This window comes from Lichenostomus cassidix, chromosome 17 (genome assembly GCF_008360975.1).
Source record: "Lichenostomus cassidix isolate B80296 chromosome 17, HeHo_3.0, whole genome shotgun sequence".
Classification (NCBI taxonomy): domain Eukaryota; kingdom Metazoa; phylum Chordata; class Aves; order Passeriformes; family Meliphagidae; genus Lichenostomus; species Lichenostomus cassidix.
In genome coordinates this window covers 8,613,832-8,633,149 of record NC_139497.1, presented here as the reverse complement: position 1 = coordinate 8,633,149, position 19,318 = coordinate 8,613,832, and the positions used below count along the sequence as shown (strand labels likewise).

Below are 19,318 nucleotides of genomic sequence, written 5' to 3'. Positions count from 1 at the left end.
AGCACCCGGGGCTGGGAAGTGATTTCTCAAGCCCCACTGGTGGTTCACAAATGCTCCAACATCTCGCTGCTGCTTATGAATGATGAGCAGCTGAAAATAGGGGCTTGTTATTGCTTTGATGGATTGAGTTTGATGAGGGAATTACAGCTACAAATGGTATTGGAAATGTTGCTTTTCACTTCCGTGGCTTCACGGAGCACGGAGATGATCATCTCCTCCTGGCAGATTGATAACCAGAGTTAAGGGATCCACAAAAGCACTTTTCTCCGGTTTTATTTTCTATCAGATTTGCTTCCCTGGTATTTGTAGCTCTTTTCCATTCTGAATCCATTAGCAAGGCAAAGAAAAGGAATATGTAAGTGGCTGTGAAAAATAGACTTTAATTCGCACTGTTCAGATGTTTGCTTAGAGAAAATGGGATAGAGGAGCTGAAATACATTCTCAGATAACAAAGTTGTTGGCGAGTTAAATCTATAATTTGATTCTCAGGCTAAGTCCTTTATTCAGCTGGCAAATATGGTGCAAATGCAGAGTTCTGTGTGCAGCTAAGGATTTGGGAATTGTGGTCAGAAGGAATTATTAGCTGAAATTTCTGAAGAGTTTTGGATCGCTTAGAAACGGGAGCATTCACCGCTTTCCTTGGACACAATTTGTGAATAAAGAGATTAGGTGGAAGTAATCAAATCTATCCCTGTAAAGTGTTTGTGCTGAAAACTCTGTCTAGGAGTAAAGTGCAGGCAGAGAGAGATGGGTGGGAGCAACACTCAAAGCCACAAAGGCAGATTCAGCTGAGAGTCTCAACATTTTAAAGGGATTACTTGACATTTAAAAGGATTTCAGACCTTGGTTTGAACTCTCAGGGTGTTAACCTGGGAGTTCAGAGGGAGAAGGATGGGGAAGCACCATAAACATAATTTGCAGCGTTGAGTCTGGGTGCTTGAAAGCTCTCAGTGCTCTTTTGACAGATGGGTAGAGAGATAAACAGATAGAGAAATAAATAGATTGGGGGATAAATAGATGAGAGGTAAAGAGATAAAGAGATAAATAGGTTTTGCTTTGCAGACGGGGTAGAGAGCAGTGCAGAGATGCTGAACTCCCTTACTTAAATCTCACCAAGACCTGCTGCGAACTGGAATTTCAAGCCGTTTTTTTAATTTTCTTCCCGTTATTGCAGTAGGAATCCCACAGGTGCTGTTCCTGCTGGGTTGGTGGCAGTTCCCCACCTTCACATCCCTGTGCTGTTCCTGCTGGGCTGGTGGCAGTTCCCCACCCTCACATCCCTGTGATTTCTCTCTCCCCCCTGTGCTCCTGTCCCTGCAGGATCCGCCGCCTGTTCCACTACATCGTCAACCTGCGCTACTTCGAGATGGTGATCCTGATCGTCATCGCGCTCAGCAGCATCGCCCTGGCTGCAGAGGATCCTGTGCAGGCTGAGTCGCCCAGGAATGATGTGAGTCCCACCCAGAATTGCCAGAATTCAGGTGCTTCTCTTCTCCCAGCACGTGGAAATCTGTTCCCGTCTCCGCAGGATAACGCACTGAGCTTGACACGCAAAATGAGAGCTTTGATAACACAGCCAAATTGTCTTGTTTCACCATCAAAATGCTCACAGTTCTTGTCCCTTCCTGATGTTTTCACCACATCTGAGTTGGAGAGCTTGGAAGTCACAGATTGTTTGGCTGATGTGGCTTTGGTGGAGCTGCAAAGCTGACACCCCACTCACCAGTGGGGAAGGCTGTGAATAAACTCTTTAGGAAATGGTATTAAAACATTCCTTTTTGAAATACTCTTTCTGCCTTGTTAAAGGCTATAAATGCACTGAAGCCACCCTTGGGTGCAGTCTGGCAAGGACTGGGGAAAATGCTGCTTTTAAAATCAGATGATTCAGGTTTGTGGCTAAATGATCTGAAACTCTCCCATCAGAAGATTTTTGTCCATCCCAGCAAACAGACCATTGCTAGACTGGATATTTTACTCCTTGCTCATGTGCAGGTTATTTCAGTTGTGGCCTCCCCTAACACACATTTCCCTTTCCCATTTAGGCTCTGAAATACCTGGATTATATATTTACAGGAGTCTTCACCTTTGAGATGGTGATCAAGGTAAGAACTTTTCCAAGCAGAGAGAGTCACCTCCTCTTTCAGGTTTGTTTGTGAGAAGCTGGAGGAGCAGGACAGAGGTGGGGAGGATGGAGAGCTTGAAGTTGGGAACAGCTCTCAGAATCAGATGCAGCTCTCCTGCTTTCCCTAATCTCATATCTGGGGAGGAAAATCAGGATATCTTTAGGAGCTGTGGCTGTGTAAAAGGATAAGGACTGTGAGTGTCTGCGTGGCTGAAGAGCTGACAGACCTTGCTGAGACAGTCCTGATTCTCTCCTTTTCCTTTGACACTGATCAGGAATATCAATAACAACTGATTGTTAGTTTGGCATGGTTCAAAAAGCAGGGAATTTCACATTTGACTCGTTAGGGTGACAGATTTTGCTAAGGCTGTGGGGCAGTAACTTCCCAGAAAGCACAATTCCATAGAGCTGGGATTTGGTGTTGGGGTAAAGCAGGAGTTGGGTTTTCCTGTCCGAGCAAGAGGCAAAAGAGATGCAGAATAAAAATGGGATTAATGCATGAATGTGGGAAGAATCCTAGGGAGCAGTGAGGGCTCTTGTTTCTACAGCTTTTGGTTGTGGTTTCTGGTTTTGAGCTTCATTTCTGGGACACTTTCCCTTGCCTGTTAGAGAGGAGCAGCTTGGCTGAGTGTGGGAAGAGTCCTTTGATCCAGAACCTTCTCCTGTCCCTTGGCAGGGAGGATTTAGGCCATGCTTTACTAAAACTCTTCCTTTTCCTGGGTTTTCTCTGCAGATGATCGACTTGGGGCTGCTGCTCCACCCTGGCTCCTACTTCCGAGACCTGTGGAACATCCTGGACTTCATTGTGGTCAGTGGGGCCTTGGTGGCCTTTGCCTTCTCGTAAGTCCATTTTTCCTTCTCCTCCCAAATTCCAGGGGATAAATCACCGAGGGGGGCAGAGCCCTGGCACAGAGACAGAGGATGTGTGATGTTTGTGGCTCCATTTCTCAGTGAAATGTTCACTCCCTGCCCTTTTTCCTTTCATAGCTGGGGGGAAGAAATGAGTAAACCCAACTCAGTGTGTACTGTGGAATCTCCTGAAAACCCTCCTGGCTTCAGGCTGGGTCCATTCACTGCTCATTCAAACACCAAGCCAAGATTTTTGTGACTGTTTGGCCAAGTTCTTTTCAGGAACTCCCTGTAAGTCTTTGTGGCAGCCCAGTGTCTCCAGGCAATGGTTGTAAGAATTGCTCTCACTATGAAAAACCAGTTCATGAAATTTGATAACTCCATGAACTCTTGGCAGACCTTTATTTCCAGAGCTGTGCATATTTCTGGTTCACAAACCTTTGCTATTTCTCTCCTTTTTTCTCCTCTCTCATTCAGGAACTTGTATTTCCACTGAGTTTCACTTTTATTGCTCCCTCCCTCAAACCCAACTCTTGTATTTACCACTTTAAATAATATCCCATGTTCTTCAATGCTAGTGAGGATTTTGAGCAACAAACACAGAGGAATTGCTCTTTAAAAATTAAGATTAGCTTCTCATTTGAGCCTTTTTTTCTTGGAAACAACCACAGGAAGAGCAATGTAGGTTCTTCCACCCTTCGGGAGGAAGGAAATTTTGGAAAGAAATTTTGGAAAGAAATTTTCAACTCATTCTGAGCCACAGGAGTTGCTGTTTGCAAATACTTTCTGGAGAAACAATAGGAGGTGACCTGGAATAGGACTTGCCCAGGTGAATCTCCTGCTAAATTAGCCCTGAGCAGTTCTGGGGATGTTTGGCAGCTCTTGCACTGCACTCACCTGTTTGACACATGATTAGAGGAGAGGAAATTGTTTCCCTTGCTAATGAGAATTAGCAGCGTTTCCCTTGCTAATGAGCAAAGCACCCACCTCTGTCAGGGAATCACAGAGTGTGTCTGGGCTGCTTTGGAATTGCAGGGATTTTTCAGCAGAGTCCAAATCCCTGCTTTTCCCTCTGCTCTGCTCTGCTCTGCTGGGGGAAAATGCACAAACAGGTACTGGGGCTTTTCTGGTGGAATATTTCTGAGGAATTTTTCATTTTCTGAGGTGTCCAAATTCCTGTCGCGTCGAGGCTGTGAGATTTGTGGTTTTAAATCTTCTCTTCTTTATTGCAAATGCTGATTTAAAAAAAAAAAAAAAAGTCTAAGCTAATGTGACCAAAAAGTGGATTGGCAGAATTGATATTGTTGTTGTGATTTTTGGGGATATTGAAATCTGGACTTTCTGTTCATGATCCTTCACCAAATTATTCAGTTCTTGGAGAAACTCATGTCCAACCTAAGTTTTTCAAAGGGATGCTGCCCTCCCCTCTTTAAATACTTTGTCCCTCATTAAAAATAATTTTTTGGAGGAGCTCTTTGATAAACAGAACTGTCTTGACATGGAATTGCTGGGCTGTGGAATGTCTTGTTTACCTAAAATTTAATATCCAAACCAGAGCTGCTTTTTAAGCTTGACTGGACCTGTGTGGAGCTTTATTTCCCTGCACATTAATTATATCAGTGGAACATCTTTCAGAACTAGATTGACTTAAACCGGACTGAGTTAAGCAAAAATTTAACTAAAAAAACCCAACATTTAGCAACATTAGAATTTAACAAAGCTCCTCTGAACTGAAGACAGGTAGAGAAGTAAAATAATCACAAAAAACAACATTACCCAAAGTCTGAGATTCCATGAGAATTTCCCTTTTCCATCAGGAATTCAAGGCTGATGTGAGAAGAGGCATTTTCTGAGCCCTTCAGAGCAGCTCCCTGTGCAGGGCTTGCTTTTAACACCTCTTCTCTTTGAACAGCATTTTCTTTTGAAGGAGATTTTCCTTGCTCGACTTAGGGATTAAAATGAGTAATTTTTAATCTTCCTGAGTCTTTTCATGCTCAGGTTTTCTTCTCTTGCTCACGTTGGGCCATGAATATCTAACAGCACCTCATCAGCCTCGACATAAATTACTTTCACATCCCCTGCCTGTGCTTTCTAATAGGTGCCCCAAGCTGCTTTTATTTTCCACTGTGAGTGAATCCTGAGCAGGGCTTTGCAGGGAATGCATAAACCCTGCCTGGTTAGTGTCTGCCAGATTAAAGTCAGACAGCCCTCTTTGTGAGATGGGAAAATTGGAATTTCTGCTGTGATTTTTCTGATTTCTGTAAGCCCCATCCATGTTGCAGGAGATAACATCCAATTCAGGCAATGCCTGCAGCCTCTCTGCTCTTGTCCAAAAGCTGGAAAATCAGTCATTCCTAGGAAATTACTCATCCATGTTCCAGTTGTGAATCCCACCAGGGCAGAGAGTCGTGACTTAGGCTCAGCTCCTGGTTTGGTTCAACCAAATGCACACAGAGAGCCAGCTGAATGTGGATCATCCTGAAAAGGAGCTTTTGGAGACTCTTTGTTGTTTAATCAGTTGGATTTTGCCAGGAAATCCTCCAGCCCTGTCACCCTCATCAGTGTCACAGGAGAAATGGGATTTAATGGGGCTGTCACCACTTGGTTTGCAAGAACTGCCACGTGCAGGGTGGGGTTTAATTCATGTTCTTGGCCTCACTGGTGTCCCCTGAAGGTGATGTGAACCAACTTCTTGCTGATTTGATGTGTCACTAAAAATCTGGGAGTAACAGAGCTCCCTGAAATATCCCATCTGGAATATTGCAGAGCCTGTGTTCGTTTAAGCATTTGAGATGGTATCAGGCACTGCTACAAGACTGATAAAACCCAGCTCTCAAAGCAAACATGGCTTTTCTTTCTGCCTGCAGCTCTTTAGGAGCTCTTCTGGGCTCAAGTGTGGTTAAAAAAATAAAAAAGAAATTTAAAACAACACCCCCAGAGTGCTGCTAGGGACAATATTATGATGGTGGTGATAATAACAGCCTAATGTCTTCCATTTAGCAAAGCATTTCAAAGAGAAATCCCTTTCTTTTCCTGGAGATAAACATGCCACAAACACCCAGACATGTTTGAGTCCTCAGGGAAATGGAAGTAAACAAAAAACCCATGCAGCCTTGTCACCAAAATCTCAGCCTCAGGTGCAAAATGTACTTGGGAGGAACAGCTGATGGAGAGCAGCAAAGAGCTGTCCTGGAAAATTTTGCAACAGCAGAAGGGTGGCTGAGATGCCCAGAATTTCAGGATGTTCTCAGAAAAAAACCAAATAGCTGAGGTTATCCTCCCAAAGTGGGGGAGAGGAGAGATGTGGAGGTGTTTTCCCAGGTGGAAGGGCTGATCCAGCAGGGAATGGGGGATTGCTGCTGCCTGATTCCCTTCCCTGCTGGCTTACCCCATGGAGTTGGTGGGAGTGGGCTGGGGGATCTCTCTGATGTTTCTGTTTGTCATTGACTCTGCTCTTTCTTTGTCTTCTCCTCGCTGGAATCTCTCTCTAGGAGTTTCATGGGGTAATATGTTATTCCTGTCTCTTGCTGCTCTGTTTTGCCTGTCCAACCTGTGTCTCCACACTTTGCCACTGTGGAAACAACCCAGCCATGTCCACCCATTGCATCGACTCCTTCGTCCTTTGCTGCTCATTATCCAGGGAATATTTCCCCCTAACAATCCTCATTCATCCTGGTTTTCATTCAGCAGGATAGGAGCAGGCTAGCAAATCTAGTCAGAGAGTCAAAAAACCACATGGAAATAGATTTGTAGTGAAAAGATTTGAGGGGATGACTCAGTGGGTACTGATGGGTGAGTTGCAATTCATGGAAATCTTCATAAGGAGGTTTACAGGAGAAATTTGAGTCTCTTTTCAAGGATTTCACCTCTAACCAGCCATGCTGGAAGCTCCAGGACTGATTCAGTGCAGCCTGGGAGATCCAAGCCAGGCTCTGATCTTGGGGAAAAGCCTTTGACATGAAAACAGAGCTCAGGGAGCTTCTTGCAGGGGGAATTTGTGACCAAGGAGGTTTCAAAAGTTGTGTTTAACCCTCTGCAAGAGGCAGCTTTGCTCTCCATCCAGGGCAGGATGGGAGGCTGAGCTGAGTCCTCTGTCCCCACATTCCAGGAGCTCAGGGGAGATCCTCCCCAGCCAGGAAAAGGATGCCAAGAAAAGCTTTTTGATGCTGTCCAGGAAATTTGGCACTTGGCTCTTTCTTCTCTCTAGGAAAGCAGAGCATTTAGGGCAGGAAGAGGGTGGCTTTGTGCTCAGGCAGAGTGGGGTGACCTCATTCCCTCTGCCAGGCAGGAATTCACTCATGCCGTGAGGATTCCAGGCAATCCCAGAAAGCTCCACCTCACTGTGAATTTTTGATGCCCTGGCTCTGAGAGGACCATGTCACCTGAAATCAGAGCAGGAGCAACAGGAATGAGCAGCTCCCGTTGGAAAGGGCTGCTGAATTTTTAAAGGTTCTTTTATTTATTAAAGGGAGAAAAGGCTTTGCAGAGCTCTTTTAAAAGATTCTTAATGTTTTAAATCAACACGCAGCAAACTGACACAGAAAACAACAACAACACAGAAGTGGCCTAATGCACCCAAAATTGATCTAATGCTTTTTTTTTTTTTTTTTTGGTGGTATTCTCTATTTTTCCCTTTCTTTTTTTTTTTTTCTGTCTACCTTTATCCTGTGCTCCTCTACAGCTCCTATTCAAGATTCAGCTCTTCTGAATGTTTCAGTTGTTATTCTGCAGTCAATTACAATCTTGTACTTCCATAGCAATTTATTTTTGTTGTGAGGAATATTCAGGTCAAATGTGTGCTTGGATACACCTTTTGACTGAATCCCAGTTCCATCTGGACCTTTTATTTTGTGGAACATCTGGCTTTGTATGAAAGCAGTGAAAAAAATCCCCAATATTGGCAGAGAGGGTTTTTTAAAAACACCCAAACCCAACCCTTAGGGTTTTATTTGCCAGGCTGAAATAGTTGCAGAGGATCCCTTTAATTAAAATGCAATTTGTATCCCTCCAGGTCAGAGTTCCAGGCCACTGGAAAAGCTTTTCCCTATAGCAGGGACCTTCCTGTGACAAAAAATGGTGGGTTTCTTTTTTCCAGGATTCTCTATATGGCTCAGAGCATAAATCCCATTAAGATTTAATTGGCTCACGCTCTTGATTTGCTTAAGTGCCTGAATGGAAAAAAATCAGTCAGCCCTTCTTAGTGTCCTCTGCTGAGGCAGAAGGAATTGGGTGTGACTGGAGCTGTCTGAGCTCTCAGTGCACTCAGCTGTGCCTCTCCCGTGCCAGGGAAAAGCAGGAACCAGGATTTGCTCTGCCCCACATCTCTTTAACCTTCCTGGAAATAGGAAATCCACAGAAATTCTTGCTGCAGAGAGAGCAGAGCAGGGAAATGTCTCTGTTCTTGTCGGGAGCATCACTTCCTCATTAGTGCAGGTGTTAATTGGCTCAGCAGCAGGGTGGTGTGGTGTTGTCCAGCTCTCCTGGAATCAGAGCAGGGAAAGGAACCATGAGGGATTTTGTGGGGGTTTGAGTGAGCCCAGGAGAGCAGAGCTGAGCTTTGCTGGGCTGGCAGTGCTGATCTGCTGGGCAGAACTGTGGCCATGGCTGGTGGGAGCTGAGCAGAGCTCGGGGCAGAGTGTCCCACCCTGCTCTTCTCTCCTGCCACCCAACCTCATGGTGATAATAACACCAACCCTGTAGCTCTAAAATGTCCCACCCTGCTCTTCTCTCAGCTCCCACCACTCCCCTGGCTTTTCTCAGGAGGGAACCATGGAGCAGTGGAAGGGATTTGCTTGGCCTTGCAGAGCTGCAGGGAGCAGAGGAACAGCCAAGGGGTGTCACCAGGGTTGGGTGCCACCAGTCCAAGCTGGGGGATCTCCTCTGGCATCTCCATGCCCCATTTCCTCTTTTGCTTCCCTCCTGCCATTCCCACCTCCTGGAGAGGCTGGACAGGTTATTCTGGGGCCAGGGCACTGCTGAGGGGCAGCCTGGGCAGTGGGGGAGCTCCAGCTGAGCTGGAGGCTCTGGTGACACCAAAGTGACCATGGCAGTGGTCATGAAGTGGTCACCGAAGTGACCACAGTGAGGGGAAAGCAAATATGCAAAGCCAAGCCTAGGCCAGACCTTGAGCTCTGCTAAAACCTAACTTTTTCCAGCAGTAAAAGCTCTGTTGGCAGTGCCTGTTTCACATAGAACAGATCAAAGGGTCTCTGATGAGAATCAAATGTTATTTTTTTTAAAGGATATAATAGTTATTTTGTGGCTTTAAATCAGTCTGTAGCTCTGTGAGTAAATCCCATGCCTGGATTTAGGGCCATGCTGGTGGTCAGGATCCAGCTGGGATGGATTAAAATGGCCCTAAAACAGCCCTGAAAGATGAGAGAGGGAAGGATAGGGACCTGTCTGTCCTGTTCCCCCTCCCCTCCACTTCTCCTAAACCTTGTGGAAAGGGAATTTCTCCTCAGGTTATAAATACTGGATACAACCCAGAAATAACCAGGATACATCCCTCCAGAAATTCCTGTGTCCCCCTCTGACTGCATTTCCAGCCAACTGCAGTGCCTGGTAATGGGAGAAAGGGATGGAAGATGAGGCAGGAATGTGGTTTTGAGTTGTGGTTTTGTGGTTTTGGACACCAGTCCAGTGATAGCAGTGAGTTCTTAGCCCTCTGGAAGTGGATGGATTTCCACAAAGAGCCTTTCCAGGGCTGAGCAGGGTCAGCCAGACACAGAACTGGGTGGTTGTCACTGTTGAGCTGCTAGCAGAGAAAAGAAGTCCAGGTTCAAAGTGTGACATCAAGAAGAAGGTTTTATTATTTAATTCCAACTTATATAGACTTTTCAAAGGTCACCCAGATTAGTCAGTTCAAAACCTCCCCCTAGGCCTGACTGGCCAGACCTGAACTGTTCATCTCTTGAGAAACTGTTTCAACAACATCCAAACTTTATCTTTGTTTATAAAAACACAGGAAGAAGAGAGAAAGAATTCTCACGGGAAAGGTCTGTGCTAGCCACAGGTGGTTTCCTCCACTTTTGGTGTTTCTCCCTCAGCACAGGGTGCAGGGCAGGGTGGGGAAGTTTTCCAGTCCTGCACAAACCTCTGTGGATCTCTCAGGTCTCTTGTGCTTCCATGATTTCTCTCTTGGTGAAAAGGAATATTCCCAAATGGGGAAAGCACAGGATAGGAGTGTCAGCAGCTGTTCCACACATTCTCCATCCCCACCTCTGTTCCCTCAGCGCTGCCCCAGCCCCAAACCAGCCATGAATAAAACTCAGCTCCAGATCTCCATCCCATTTCTCACTCCATACGAAACGAAGGGAATGTCATTGTTTTGCCGTGGGCTTGGAAGAAGATGTCCCTGTTGTCTTTTTTTTGTTTGTTTATTTCCAAAGTGCACGAGGAAAGGAACTCTGTCCTTCCCCCTAAAATCCCCTCTTAATGCCAACCAGAGGAACATCCTCGAGCCTCACACCTGAGACTTTTAACAAAAGTTAAAAGTTATAAAGAGTTTTCCAAAAACTCCACTTTTAACCAAACCTCAACCCCACATGTGACTGACAGCACCTGCATGCCTACGTGGGGACTTGTCCCAGCACTGTTCCAGGCATGTAATATATTGTCATATTACATGTTCCTGCATGGGATTGGTGGCATGTCTTCCACGGGAGACTCAGGGATGAGGGAACAGCTCTGTCCCTCACCAGAAAGGCTCCCAAGCCCTCTTGGTTTGCTTGCCAAGGCACAATGTTCCTGCCAGAGAAGCACATGGAGAAACAGCTCCTGCCTCAGCCAGGGAGGAGAGCAAAGTGTGGCTTCCTCCTTCTCCTGCCGGGAATGGGATGGAGGAGCTGAGCCTCCTGTCCTGGGGCTGCACCCTGGCTGGGCTCAGTCAGGGCAGGAAGGGCCCCAGGTCCTGCTGAGTGTGACACGGGAGGTGACAAAGCCTGGACAGCAGCCAGGACCACGTCCTGCCCCAGCCTTCTCCTCCGTGCTGCTGGACACATCCCACGTGAGGCTGGCTCATCCTGCTCAGGATGGACACAAAACCTGCCAAAAAACCCCCAAACCCAACCAATTCCACCGCCAAAGCCACCCTGGATGCCCACAGATCTCCCAGTGAGTGACCTGAGGAGCAAACAATTCCCTCTGTTGTTTTTTGCCTTTTCTCCCTTGCAGAGGAACCAAAGGCAAAGACATCAACACCATCAAGTCCCTGCGTGTCCTGCGGGTGCTCAGGCCTCTGAAGACCATAAAACGGCTGCCAAAACTCAAGGTGAGAAAACAACCCCAAAGTTTCCCTCTCTGGAGGTTTCTGACTGATCTGAGTGGAAGCTCCACTTAATCTGAGTTTTTTCCTGTTGCTTTTGTTTCGTTGCGATGAATCTCTTTGCCAGATGAGCACAAACAGCTGGGCAGATGTTGAGCAAATGTCAAACACTCGACTGCTTTTGCAAACATCGTGGGTGATTTCAGGAATTCTTGGGAATCCACATGAAAATGAAACCTCTACAAATAGAAAAAACCACAAATAAATTAAATGACAGTTCCTAAGTGGGATGCTCTTCAAAGTGATGCAGGAGAAAGTGGGGTTGGAAGGGTTTGGCTTTCCCTGGAGAATTGAACATGAATATTGCAAGGTTCTCCACAGGCTGTCCAAAGAGATCTGTCATTGCTGTGGGAGGAGTTTTCATTTATTCATCTTTCTATTAAAAAATCCATAGTGCAGGGGGTTATAGCAGTACCTTTGCATCCCTAGAACACTGCTCTGAAAAATAAAATTAATTTAATATCCTGTGGCTACTCCTTCAACACCAACAATCTGAGGTACAGCCAGGCCCTGCAAGCAGAGAATGGAAGGAGTTAACAAAATTCAGCAATTTCTGAGGTTTGGGGACTCTTCAGTACCTTTTGTGGGCTGTTTGCTGTGAGAGATGGGTAAAAAGCAATGGATGCTTTGGAAACAGTGAAAATGTGTTTGACAGTTCCTGTTTGCACATCAAAATAAGGGTCAGCTGTTCTATAGAATTGCTTTCCTCCTTGCCCACCATTCATGCTTGAATAATTTTGATTTTATGCACATGAAATTTATCTGAATAGAAAAGGAACAATAATGTTGAAGCATGTAGAAATTTCATGAAGGATTCCTGGGTTGATCAGAAGGATTTCCATCAGGATTTCTGGGTTGATCAGAGAGATTTCCATCGATTTCTGAGTTATTCAGAGGGATTTCCATCAGGATTTCTGGGTTGATCAGAGAGATTTCCATCAGGATTTCTGGGCTGATCAGAGATCTTTTCCATCAGGATTTCTGGGTTGATCAGAGAGATTTCCATCGATTTCTGAGTTGATCAGAGAGATTTCTGTCAGGATTCCTGGATTGCATCAGGAGTGTAATTTTGTGAATGATTCACTTCCATTCAGAGAAAGAGGAGCAGGATTGTACAAATGCATGGGCATGGACTGCTCAATTCCTGCTATTATGACAAACTTCTGACTAAAATTAAACTGCAAATAACTTGTAATGAATCAGGGCCTCATGCCCACGGAATAAATGGATTTGAGAAGTTCTTCACAGGGAGTTCAGGAGTGCACATGCTGACTGCATTAGTCACACCTAATTCTGACAGACAGCTCTCGAGAAAAATATTATTCAAAGCATTTGGTTGTTTGGTTTCTGGTATTTTTTGCCTTATTATTCCAACAGTTTTTACCTATCCACTGGGAGTAAAATGAAAACAAGTCCAATTTTCATTTTATAATTAAATGTTTGCTTAGGATTAATATTGTCTCGACAAGCTGGGATTGTCGTTATAAATGTTATGAACAGCATCAGAAAATTCAATGGCACGGCCAAAGTTTTGGGTAGAGTGGGAGATGAAGGAATTTGGAGTTATTTCTCACAGCTTTGGGAAGTGTTTGGCTCTCAGTCAAACCTTTGGTGTGAAAATCCATCCATGGGTTGTGGGATGGGTGGTGATTCTCAAGTGAAGGAGAGTTAGGTGGGATATTGGGGAGGAATTGTTCCCTGGGAGGCTGGGAGTGCCCAGAGAAGCTGTGGCTGCCCCTGGATCCCTGGCAGTGTCCAAGGCCAGGCTGGACAGGGCTTGGAGCAGCCTGGGATAGTGGAAGGTTGGACCAAAATGATTTTTAAACTTCCCACCCAACCCCTTCTGTGATTCCATGAGTGGTTAAATGATAGATGCCAACATTTTGGATGGACTTCCCCTTCCTCCCCACCCCTGACCCTGTTCCCTGCACCCCAGGCTGTGTTTGACTGCGTGGTGAACTCGCTGAAGAACGTCCTCAACATCCTCATTGTTTACATGCTCTTCATGTTCATCTTCGCCGTCATCGCCGTGCAGCTCTTCAAGGGAAGATTCTTCTACTGCACTGACGAGTCCAAGGAGCTGGAGAAGGACTGCAGGTACAGCTGGGAATGTGGGATGGAGCAGCTTTCCTCCAGCTCCCCAAAGTCAGGGATTTGCTGAGCGGGAAGAATCTCCTGTAAATAAGAGCAATAATTCACCCTGGAGGTGAATTTTCCCTTTTTTCTTGAATGGCTGTGTCATTCCTGGCTCTGATCTTCAGGAGCATCTTCATTCCTGGGAAAGCAGAGTGTGATTTTTAAGAGAAGGTTTTTTCTTTTGACTCCTCTCTCCACCTGTTGCCTCGATTCTTAGAACTCACACACTGAATTAGGAAAACACGCTGAATAAATAATCAGAAGCATAGGAAGTTAAAGAGCTCCTAATTAGCGAGGAGAGGGACAGGATTTGAATATTTTAAAAGCCCTGTCATGCTTTGTCCTTCCCAGCAGGCTGCCAAGGTGTGTTACTCCACCGTGTGCATCTCATTAGGTTTTTTCTTGGCACCCAAAGCACCTCCTCAGCACTGTCCTGCTCTGCCTGTCCCTCTCCTACATCCCTGGTGGGATCAGAGGGGTTGGCACTGCAGCTCTTCCTTGGAATAATGCAGATCAATAACAGAAAGAAAGGTGAAATCACAGACTAGGGTAGGTTGGAGAGGGTTCTCCAGATGACAGGTCCTTCATGCCCTAAAAGCATTAAAAAAATAGTAATTTAAAACATTTAGGAAAACGTGTGGTGGAATTTTGTTTTGTTGGGGGGTTTTTTTTGTTTGTTTTGTAGTGTTTTGTTTTAGTTTTTAGGGTTTTCTTTGGTTTTTACTTTTGTTTTTTTTTTTAGAAAAAACATTTAGGGATTAGATCCAATCCTGGAGTAGGAGCCAGAAATGTTTCCTTATCAAGCAGAAGTTTTCTGTGGGGTCAGACAATTTTGGGCCCAGCATGCTGTTAATGGCTGGCTTTACCTAACAAACTAATGAATGCCCTAATTAAAATTTCTTTCATTTCTACAGCTCAGGTCCAGTTCCCATGGCTGAAACTGGCTCAGAAATTCGCCTTTACTTCAGCCATAGACTTTGGGGGAGTCTCTGTCTTCAATCCATAGCACAGTCCAGACTCTGCTGCTGGGGCTTCCCAATACTCCTGAGTCATAAGAAATGCTTAATCTGCTTTAATTCTCCCATTGGGTCTGAATCTCTCTTTTTCCTAGGGGTCAATACCTCGATTATGAAAAAAATGAGGTGGAGGCACAGCCCAGGGAATGGAAAAAATACGAGTTCCACTACGACAACGTGCTCTGGGCTCTGCTGACGCTCTTCACCGTGTCCACAGGGGAAGGGTGGCCAACGTGAGTAACGGAGCTGGCAGGGGCTGGTGGCACAGGTAAAGCAAGTCCCCAAAGCTCTGAGGGACAGCAGATGACCTGAGAAATGAGAAAAGTCTTCTGCCAGCTCAGTTTGGTGGGATTCTTGGGTGAATCAGCAGGCAGAGCTCTGCGTTTTTCTTGGTGCTCTTCTGAGCTTGCTCGGGGATGCTCAGGCAGTTTGCAGCACTTGCTTCAGGCTTTTGGAGTTGCACACCTTTCTCAGGGGTCAAATTGATAATGGAAATGGAAGAAAACAAAAGGGGAAAAGTGTTGTGAGCTAGGCTGGAAGTCTCTGGGTGTGACAGCCCCCCAAATGACATTTCCTGTTCAGCACATGACTTTATTTTGGCACACGTTGCTGCTGGCACGAGTGGAGAGCAATGTGTGGCCAGGCTTTCTCTGCCTCCACGTTCATAAAATAAAGACTAAAACAGCACCAGCCTCCCTTTTCCAGTCCCTCACTGTGTTCCCCTACTTGGATGTCATCAATACCTCCCTTTCCCCACTTTTCCTCCCTCCCTGTTGACCAGAGAAGAGAAGGCAGATCCAGCTGGATCCTCCTTGGCCAGGGGGGGATCAGTGGATCTGAACACAGCAAATCTCCACCATTCTGCAGAATGGTGACAACAAAGGGTTTCCCTCAAAATATCCTCGAGGAAAACTTCTTCCCAGCCACGTGGATGGGAGCAAGTTTTTCCTGAGCATATGTGGCAAATCCTGCACGTGAGTGAAGGCCAGGGAGTGATTCTCAGGGGGTCCTTGGTGCTTCCCAGGGATTGTGTTGACCTTTCCTCTCTCTTTGCATTTGCTTGCAGTGTGCTGAAGCACTCGGTGGATGCCACCTACGAGGAACAGGGGCCCAGCCCTGGCTACCGGATGGAAATGTCCATCTTTTACGTGGTGTATTTTGTTGTCTTCCCTTTTTTCTTTGTCAACATCTTTGTGGCGTTAATCATCATCACCTTCCAGGAGCAAGGAGATAAAGTGATGTCAGAGTGCAGCCTCGAGAAAAACGAGGTACCCACCTCTTGTGACTCCAGAGTTGGTGTTCCAGGGGCTCAGAGCACCTGGGTGCTGGTGGAAGGCAACTCCCTGTCCCTCCTGTCTGGGGGACTGGAGAGCAGTGGTTGTTGAGGGTGTGTGGTGCAGAGAGCAAAGAAATGAGGGATTGTTGCAGCTTCTGCATAAAAAAACATAAAAAATCCACCAGGGAGAGCCCCAGGGACTTGCTGTTAGGGACCACTGTCCCTTGTCCCTCTGACCACACCAAAGTGAAGATGGATCTGCCCCTGGATCCCTGGCAGTGTCCAAGGCCAGGCTGGACAGGGTGTGGATCACCTTAGGACAGTGGGAATGTCCCTTCCAGCCCAAACCATTCCATGATTTGATGTTTGCTCCAGTGTGTAGGTGTGGAAGGAGACAAACCTCGAGGTCAGAGCTCAGAAACCAAACTGAGCTGTGGCTCCCCAGAGGAAAACTCCTCTCCCCAGGCTGCTTCTGTGCCTGGCTGGGATTTTTCCTGCTGGCAGCAGCAAAAGGAGATGCCTTGAGAGGAGGGTAAGACCAGGGCAAGAAGCTGTGAGGCTTTTCTTTAATGCTCCCAAAATACCATTGTTTTCCACTCAGGGACCTCCTGAGCTGGACATAGTTTTATTTTAGTTACTGGCATCTGTGTATCTTCCTTCCATGGATGGATCCAGTTTCCTTCCCAATCCATGCAGATTTTTAGCATCTGCAGCGTCCTTCTGGGGTCCTACAGCCTCAGGGACCTCCTGTGGGAATAACCATCTCTTTTCATGTATTTTGAGACTGGAACCTGATTTTTCATGAAAAGAGATGACTTTTTAAATGATTCCTAATTAGTTCCTTGTTTGTCCATATGAACAAAAAGTCCAAAATAAAGCAGAATATTTCGAGATGCTTTACCCATGTTATTTTTCAACTGAGCAGAAAGTGATTTAAGACTTGGAATTCTTATGTGAATCCAAGTTGAGAAAATGCTCCAGAATCAAAACCTCTTGCGTGTAGAAACTGATTTTTATCCTGGTTTTATATTAATAATAAAGGGAACAGAAATAGCCAATGAAGGAGGATCTTTGAGAGTTCCCCCAGTGCTTTTGGTGGATAATTCATTGGTAAATTCAGTTCTCATTTGATGAAACATTCTGAGCTGTGTGTGAGGACACACCTGAGTTCCACAATGCTTTTTGAAAACCACAGGTAACATCTTTACCAATCCTCTGGTTTCTGCAGTGTCCCATCAGGAGGAACTGGAAGTGGTTTTTGGTGGGAAGGGATCAGGAGCTGCCAGGAGCTGGGCTCTGATGGAATGGGCTGTGACTGCAAGGGGGCATAGGAATGTTATAGTGTAAATATTCCAGGGAAACTGATCACAATTTGGGGATCCTGTGCTGCATTTTACAGGAGCAATCAGTTCTCACTCGGTGTAAATGCTCTGCTCACTCTCCCAACCACATCCCGACGGATGAAGATTTCCAGCCCTTTGTCTGTCATCGTTTCACCCTGTTCTTGTTTTGTAGAGAGCCTGCATTGACTTTGCCATAAGTGCCAAGCCCCTGACCCGCTACATGCCTCAGAACAAGCAATCCTTCCAGTACAAGATGTGGAAATTCGTGGTGTCTCCTCCCTTTGAGTATTTTATCATGGTCATGATCGCTCTCAACACCATCGTCCTCATGATGAAGGTGAGTGGCATCTTCCTGAATTTGGGGATTTTGGGCTGTTGGCTGGAGAGATTCACCCTGAGAGCTTGGGGGGCTCAGCAGGAGCAGCCAGCACTCCTGATGTGCCTGGTGGGATCCCTTTGGCCCCTCAGGGGAGGTGGTTTAGCTGGGATGAGACCCCAGGAGTGGAATTCCCTGCAGAGTGGTGGTTGGGCTCAGCCCCTTCTGTGTGGGAATTTGGTATGGGAATTGGGCTCTGCAGGTCCTGATCTCCAGCTCAGCCTGGGCTTCCTGCTGCACAGCAGGGCCTTGGGGCTGCTCAGTCAGGCCAGGGAAGTAGAAACTGAAACAGAGTAGGTTTAGATGGGATATTGGGAAGAAATTCCTGGCTGGGAGGGTGGGGAGGTCCTGGCTCAGGTTGTCCAGAGAAGCTGTGGCTGCCCCTGGATCCCTGGCAGTGTCCAAGGCCAGGCTGGAGAGGGCTTGGAGCAGCCTGGGACAGTGGAAGATGTCCCTGCCCATGGCAGGGGTGGCACAGGATGAGCTTTAAGGTCCTTTCCAGCCCAAACCATTCTACAATTCTGTGAAATCACTCAACTTTGCTAATGCATCAGGCTGCTGGGGTGTGATCCAGAGTGGAGGCAGAGATGCAGGTGGATTCATGGTGTGGATGATGTCCCCTCATATCCCTTGTCTAGCTCAGAGCACCTTCACAGTCGAGGGGTCCTCGTATTCTTAGAGTCCTGTAGAACAAAACACAGCTCTGCACTCATCCTCTGGGTTTGAAAATGTCCTCCCTCCCTCCTGGTCCATGCTGTGCTCACAGGGTTTGTCCCACAGCAACAGCCTCCAGTTCTGAGGATACTCCAGCTGTCCACTCAGGATAGGATGGAGGCAAGAGAGACAGGAATAATTGCGTTCTAACCCCAAACCTTGCTCAAAGTGAGCACAGAATCCTGGCTGAAAAGAGCAGGAATTTTTCAGCCAGGCAAATCAGCTGGGAAAGGTTTTATTCCTCAACTGATCTTCCAGTAACAGCCTTTCTCCCATCCCGCTTTAGTTCTACGATGCTCCAGAAGCATACGAAGAAATGCTGAAATGCCTGAACATTGTGTTCACATCCATGTTTTCCATGGAATGTGTGCTGAAGATCATTGCCTTTGGTGTGCTGGTAGGTGCTTTCCTCGCTCCCTTCCACCTCTCTCCTCTCTCTCTGAAACGCTCGCGTTTCGCGACGCGCATTTAAAAACGAGCAAACAAAAAAAACCCCCCGAGCTGTGCTGGCAAAAAGGAAATAACCCCTGGATCCCTCTATTCCCCTTGTGTTCTCATTTGGCAGAATTATTTCCGAGATGCCTGGAATGTCTTTGATTTTGTAACAGTGTTGGGAAGTATTACTGATATTTTAGTAACAGAGATTGCGGTAAGTACAGTTTGCTCAATTTACCTCATTTATAAACAAAGCTGTGCCCTGTCAGGACACTCAACCTTCTCCCTACCAGCCTAATTCCCTGGAGCTGCCTCTGGGAGTCATGATGTCCTGGGCTGACCTGGCAGCCTTTTCCATGAGCTCTGCTTTGCCGTGGAGCTGAGCACAGCTGTCTGCCCCAAAGAGGGGGAAGCTCTGATGAGAACCACAGGGCTCGTGACTCTGCCAGCAAGCAGCTCCTTCTCTCCTGCAACAAACTACTCTATCCCCAGGCCTTTTCTGCCTGTTCATGGAAAAATCCTGTGGAATTTACAGAGGGGAAAAGACCAAAGGGGTTCTGCTGTTTTGCAGGGCACACATCTGGCCCCTGGGGCTCCTGGCAGGGTGAGGGTGATAAGGACAGAGGGAAGAGCTGAAGACTCTGGATTAGGGCAATATTCCTGCCACAAAAGCTCTGTGGAGCAATGAATAAATAAACAAACAAACAGCTTTTCCCATAGGATTT

The 19,318-nt window shown here is 46.4% G+C and overlaps 1 protein-coding gene across 10 annotated transcripts in view; it reads left to right on the top strand.

Moving 5' to 3' along the window:
• Positions 1 to 19,318, top strand: part of CACNA1B (calcium voltage-gated channel subunit alpha1 B) — a 279,796-nt gene that overhangs the window by 205,644 nt on the left and 54,834 nt on the right. For all 10 annotated transcript variants that reach the window (XM_085076372.1, XM_085076378.1, XM_085076379.1 and 7 more), the window contains 10 exons: positions 1,321 to 1,450; positions 2,043 to 2,102; positions 2,856 to 2,962; positions 11,147 to 11,243; positions 13,234 to 13,394; positions 14,545 to 14,682; positions 15,516 to 15,717; positions 17,241 to 17,405; positions 18,445 to 18,555; positions 18,724 to 18,807. In XM_085076372.1, the coding sequence (XP_084932498.1) occupies positions 1,321 to 1,450; positions 2,043 to 2,102; positions 2,856 to 2,962; positions 11,147 to 11,243; positions 13,234 to 13,394; positions 14,545 to 14,682; positions 15,516 to 15,717; positions 17,241 to 17,405; positions 18,445 to 18,555; positions 18,724 to 18,807 (1,255 nt within the window). The remainder of the gene's footprint in view (positions 1 to 1,320; positions 1,451 to 2,042; positions 2,103 to 2,855; positions 2,963 to 11,146; positions 11,244 to 13,233; positions 13,395 to 14,544; positions 14,683 to 15,515; positions 15,718 to 17,240; positions 17,406 to 18,444; positions 18,556 to 18,723; positions 18,808 to 19,318) is intronic.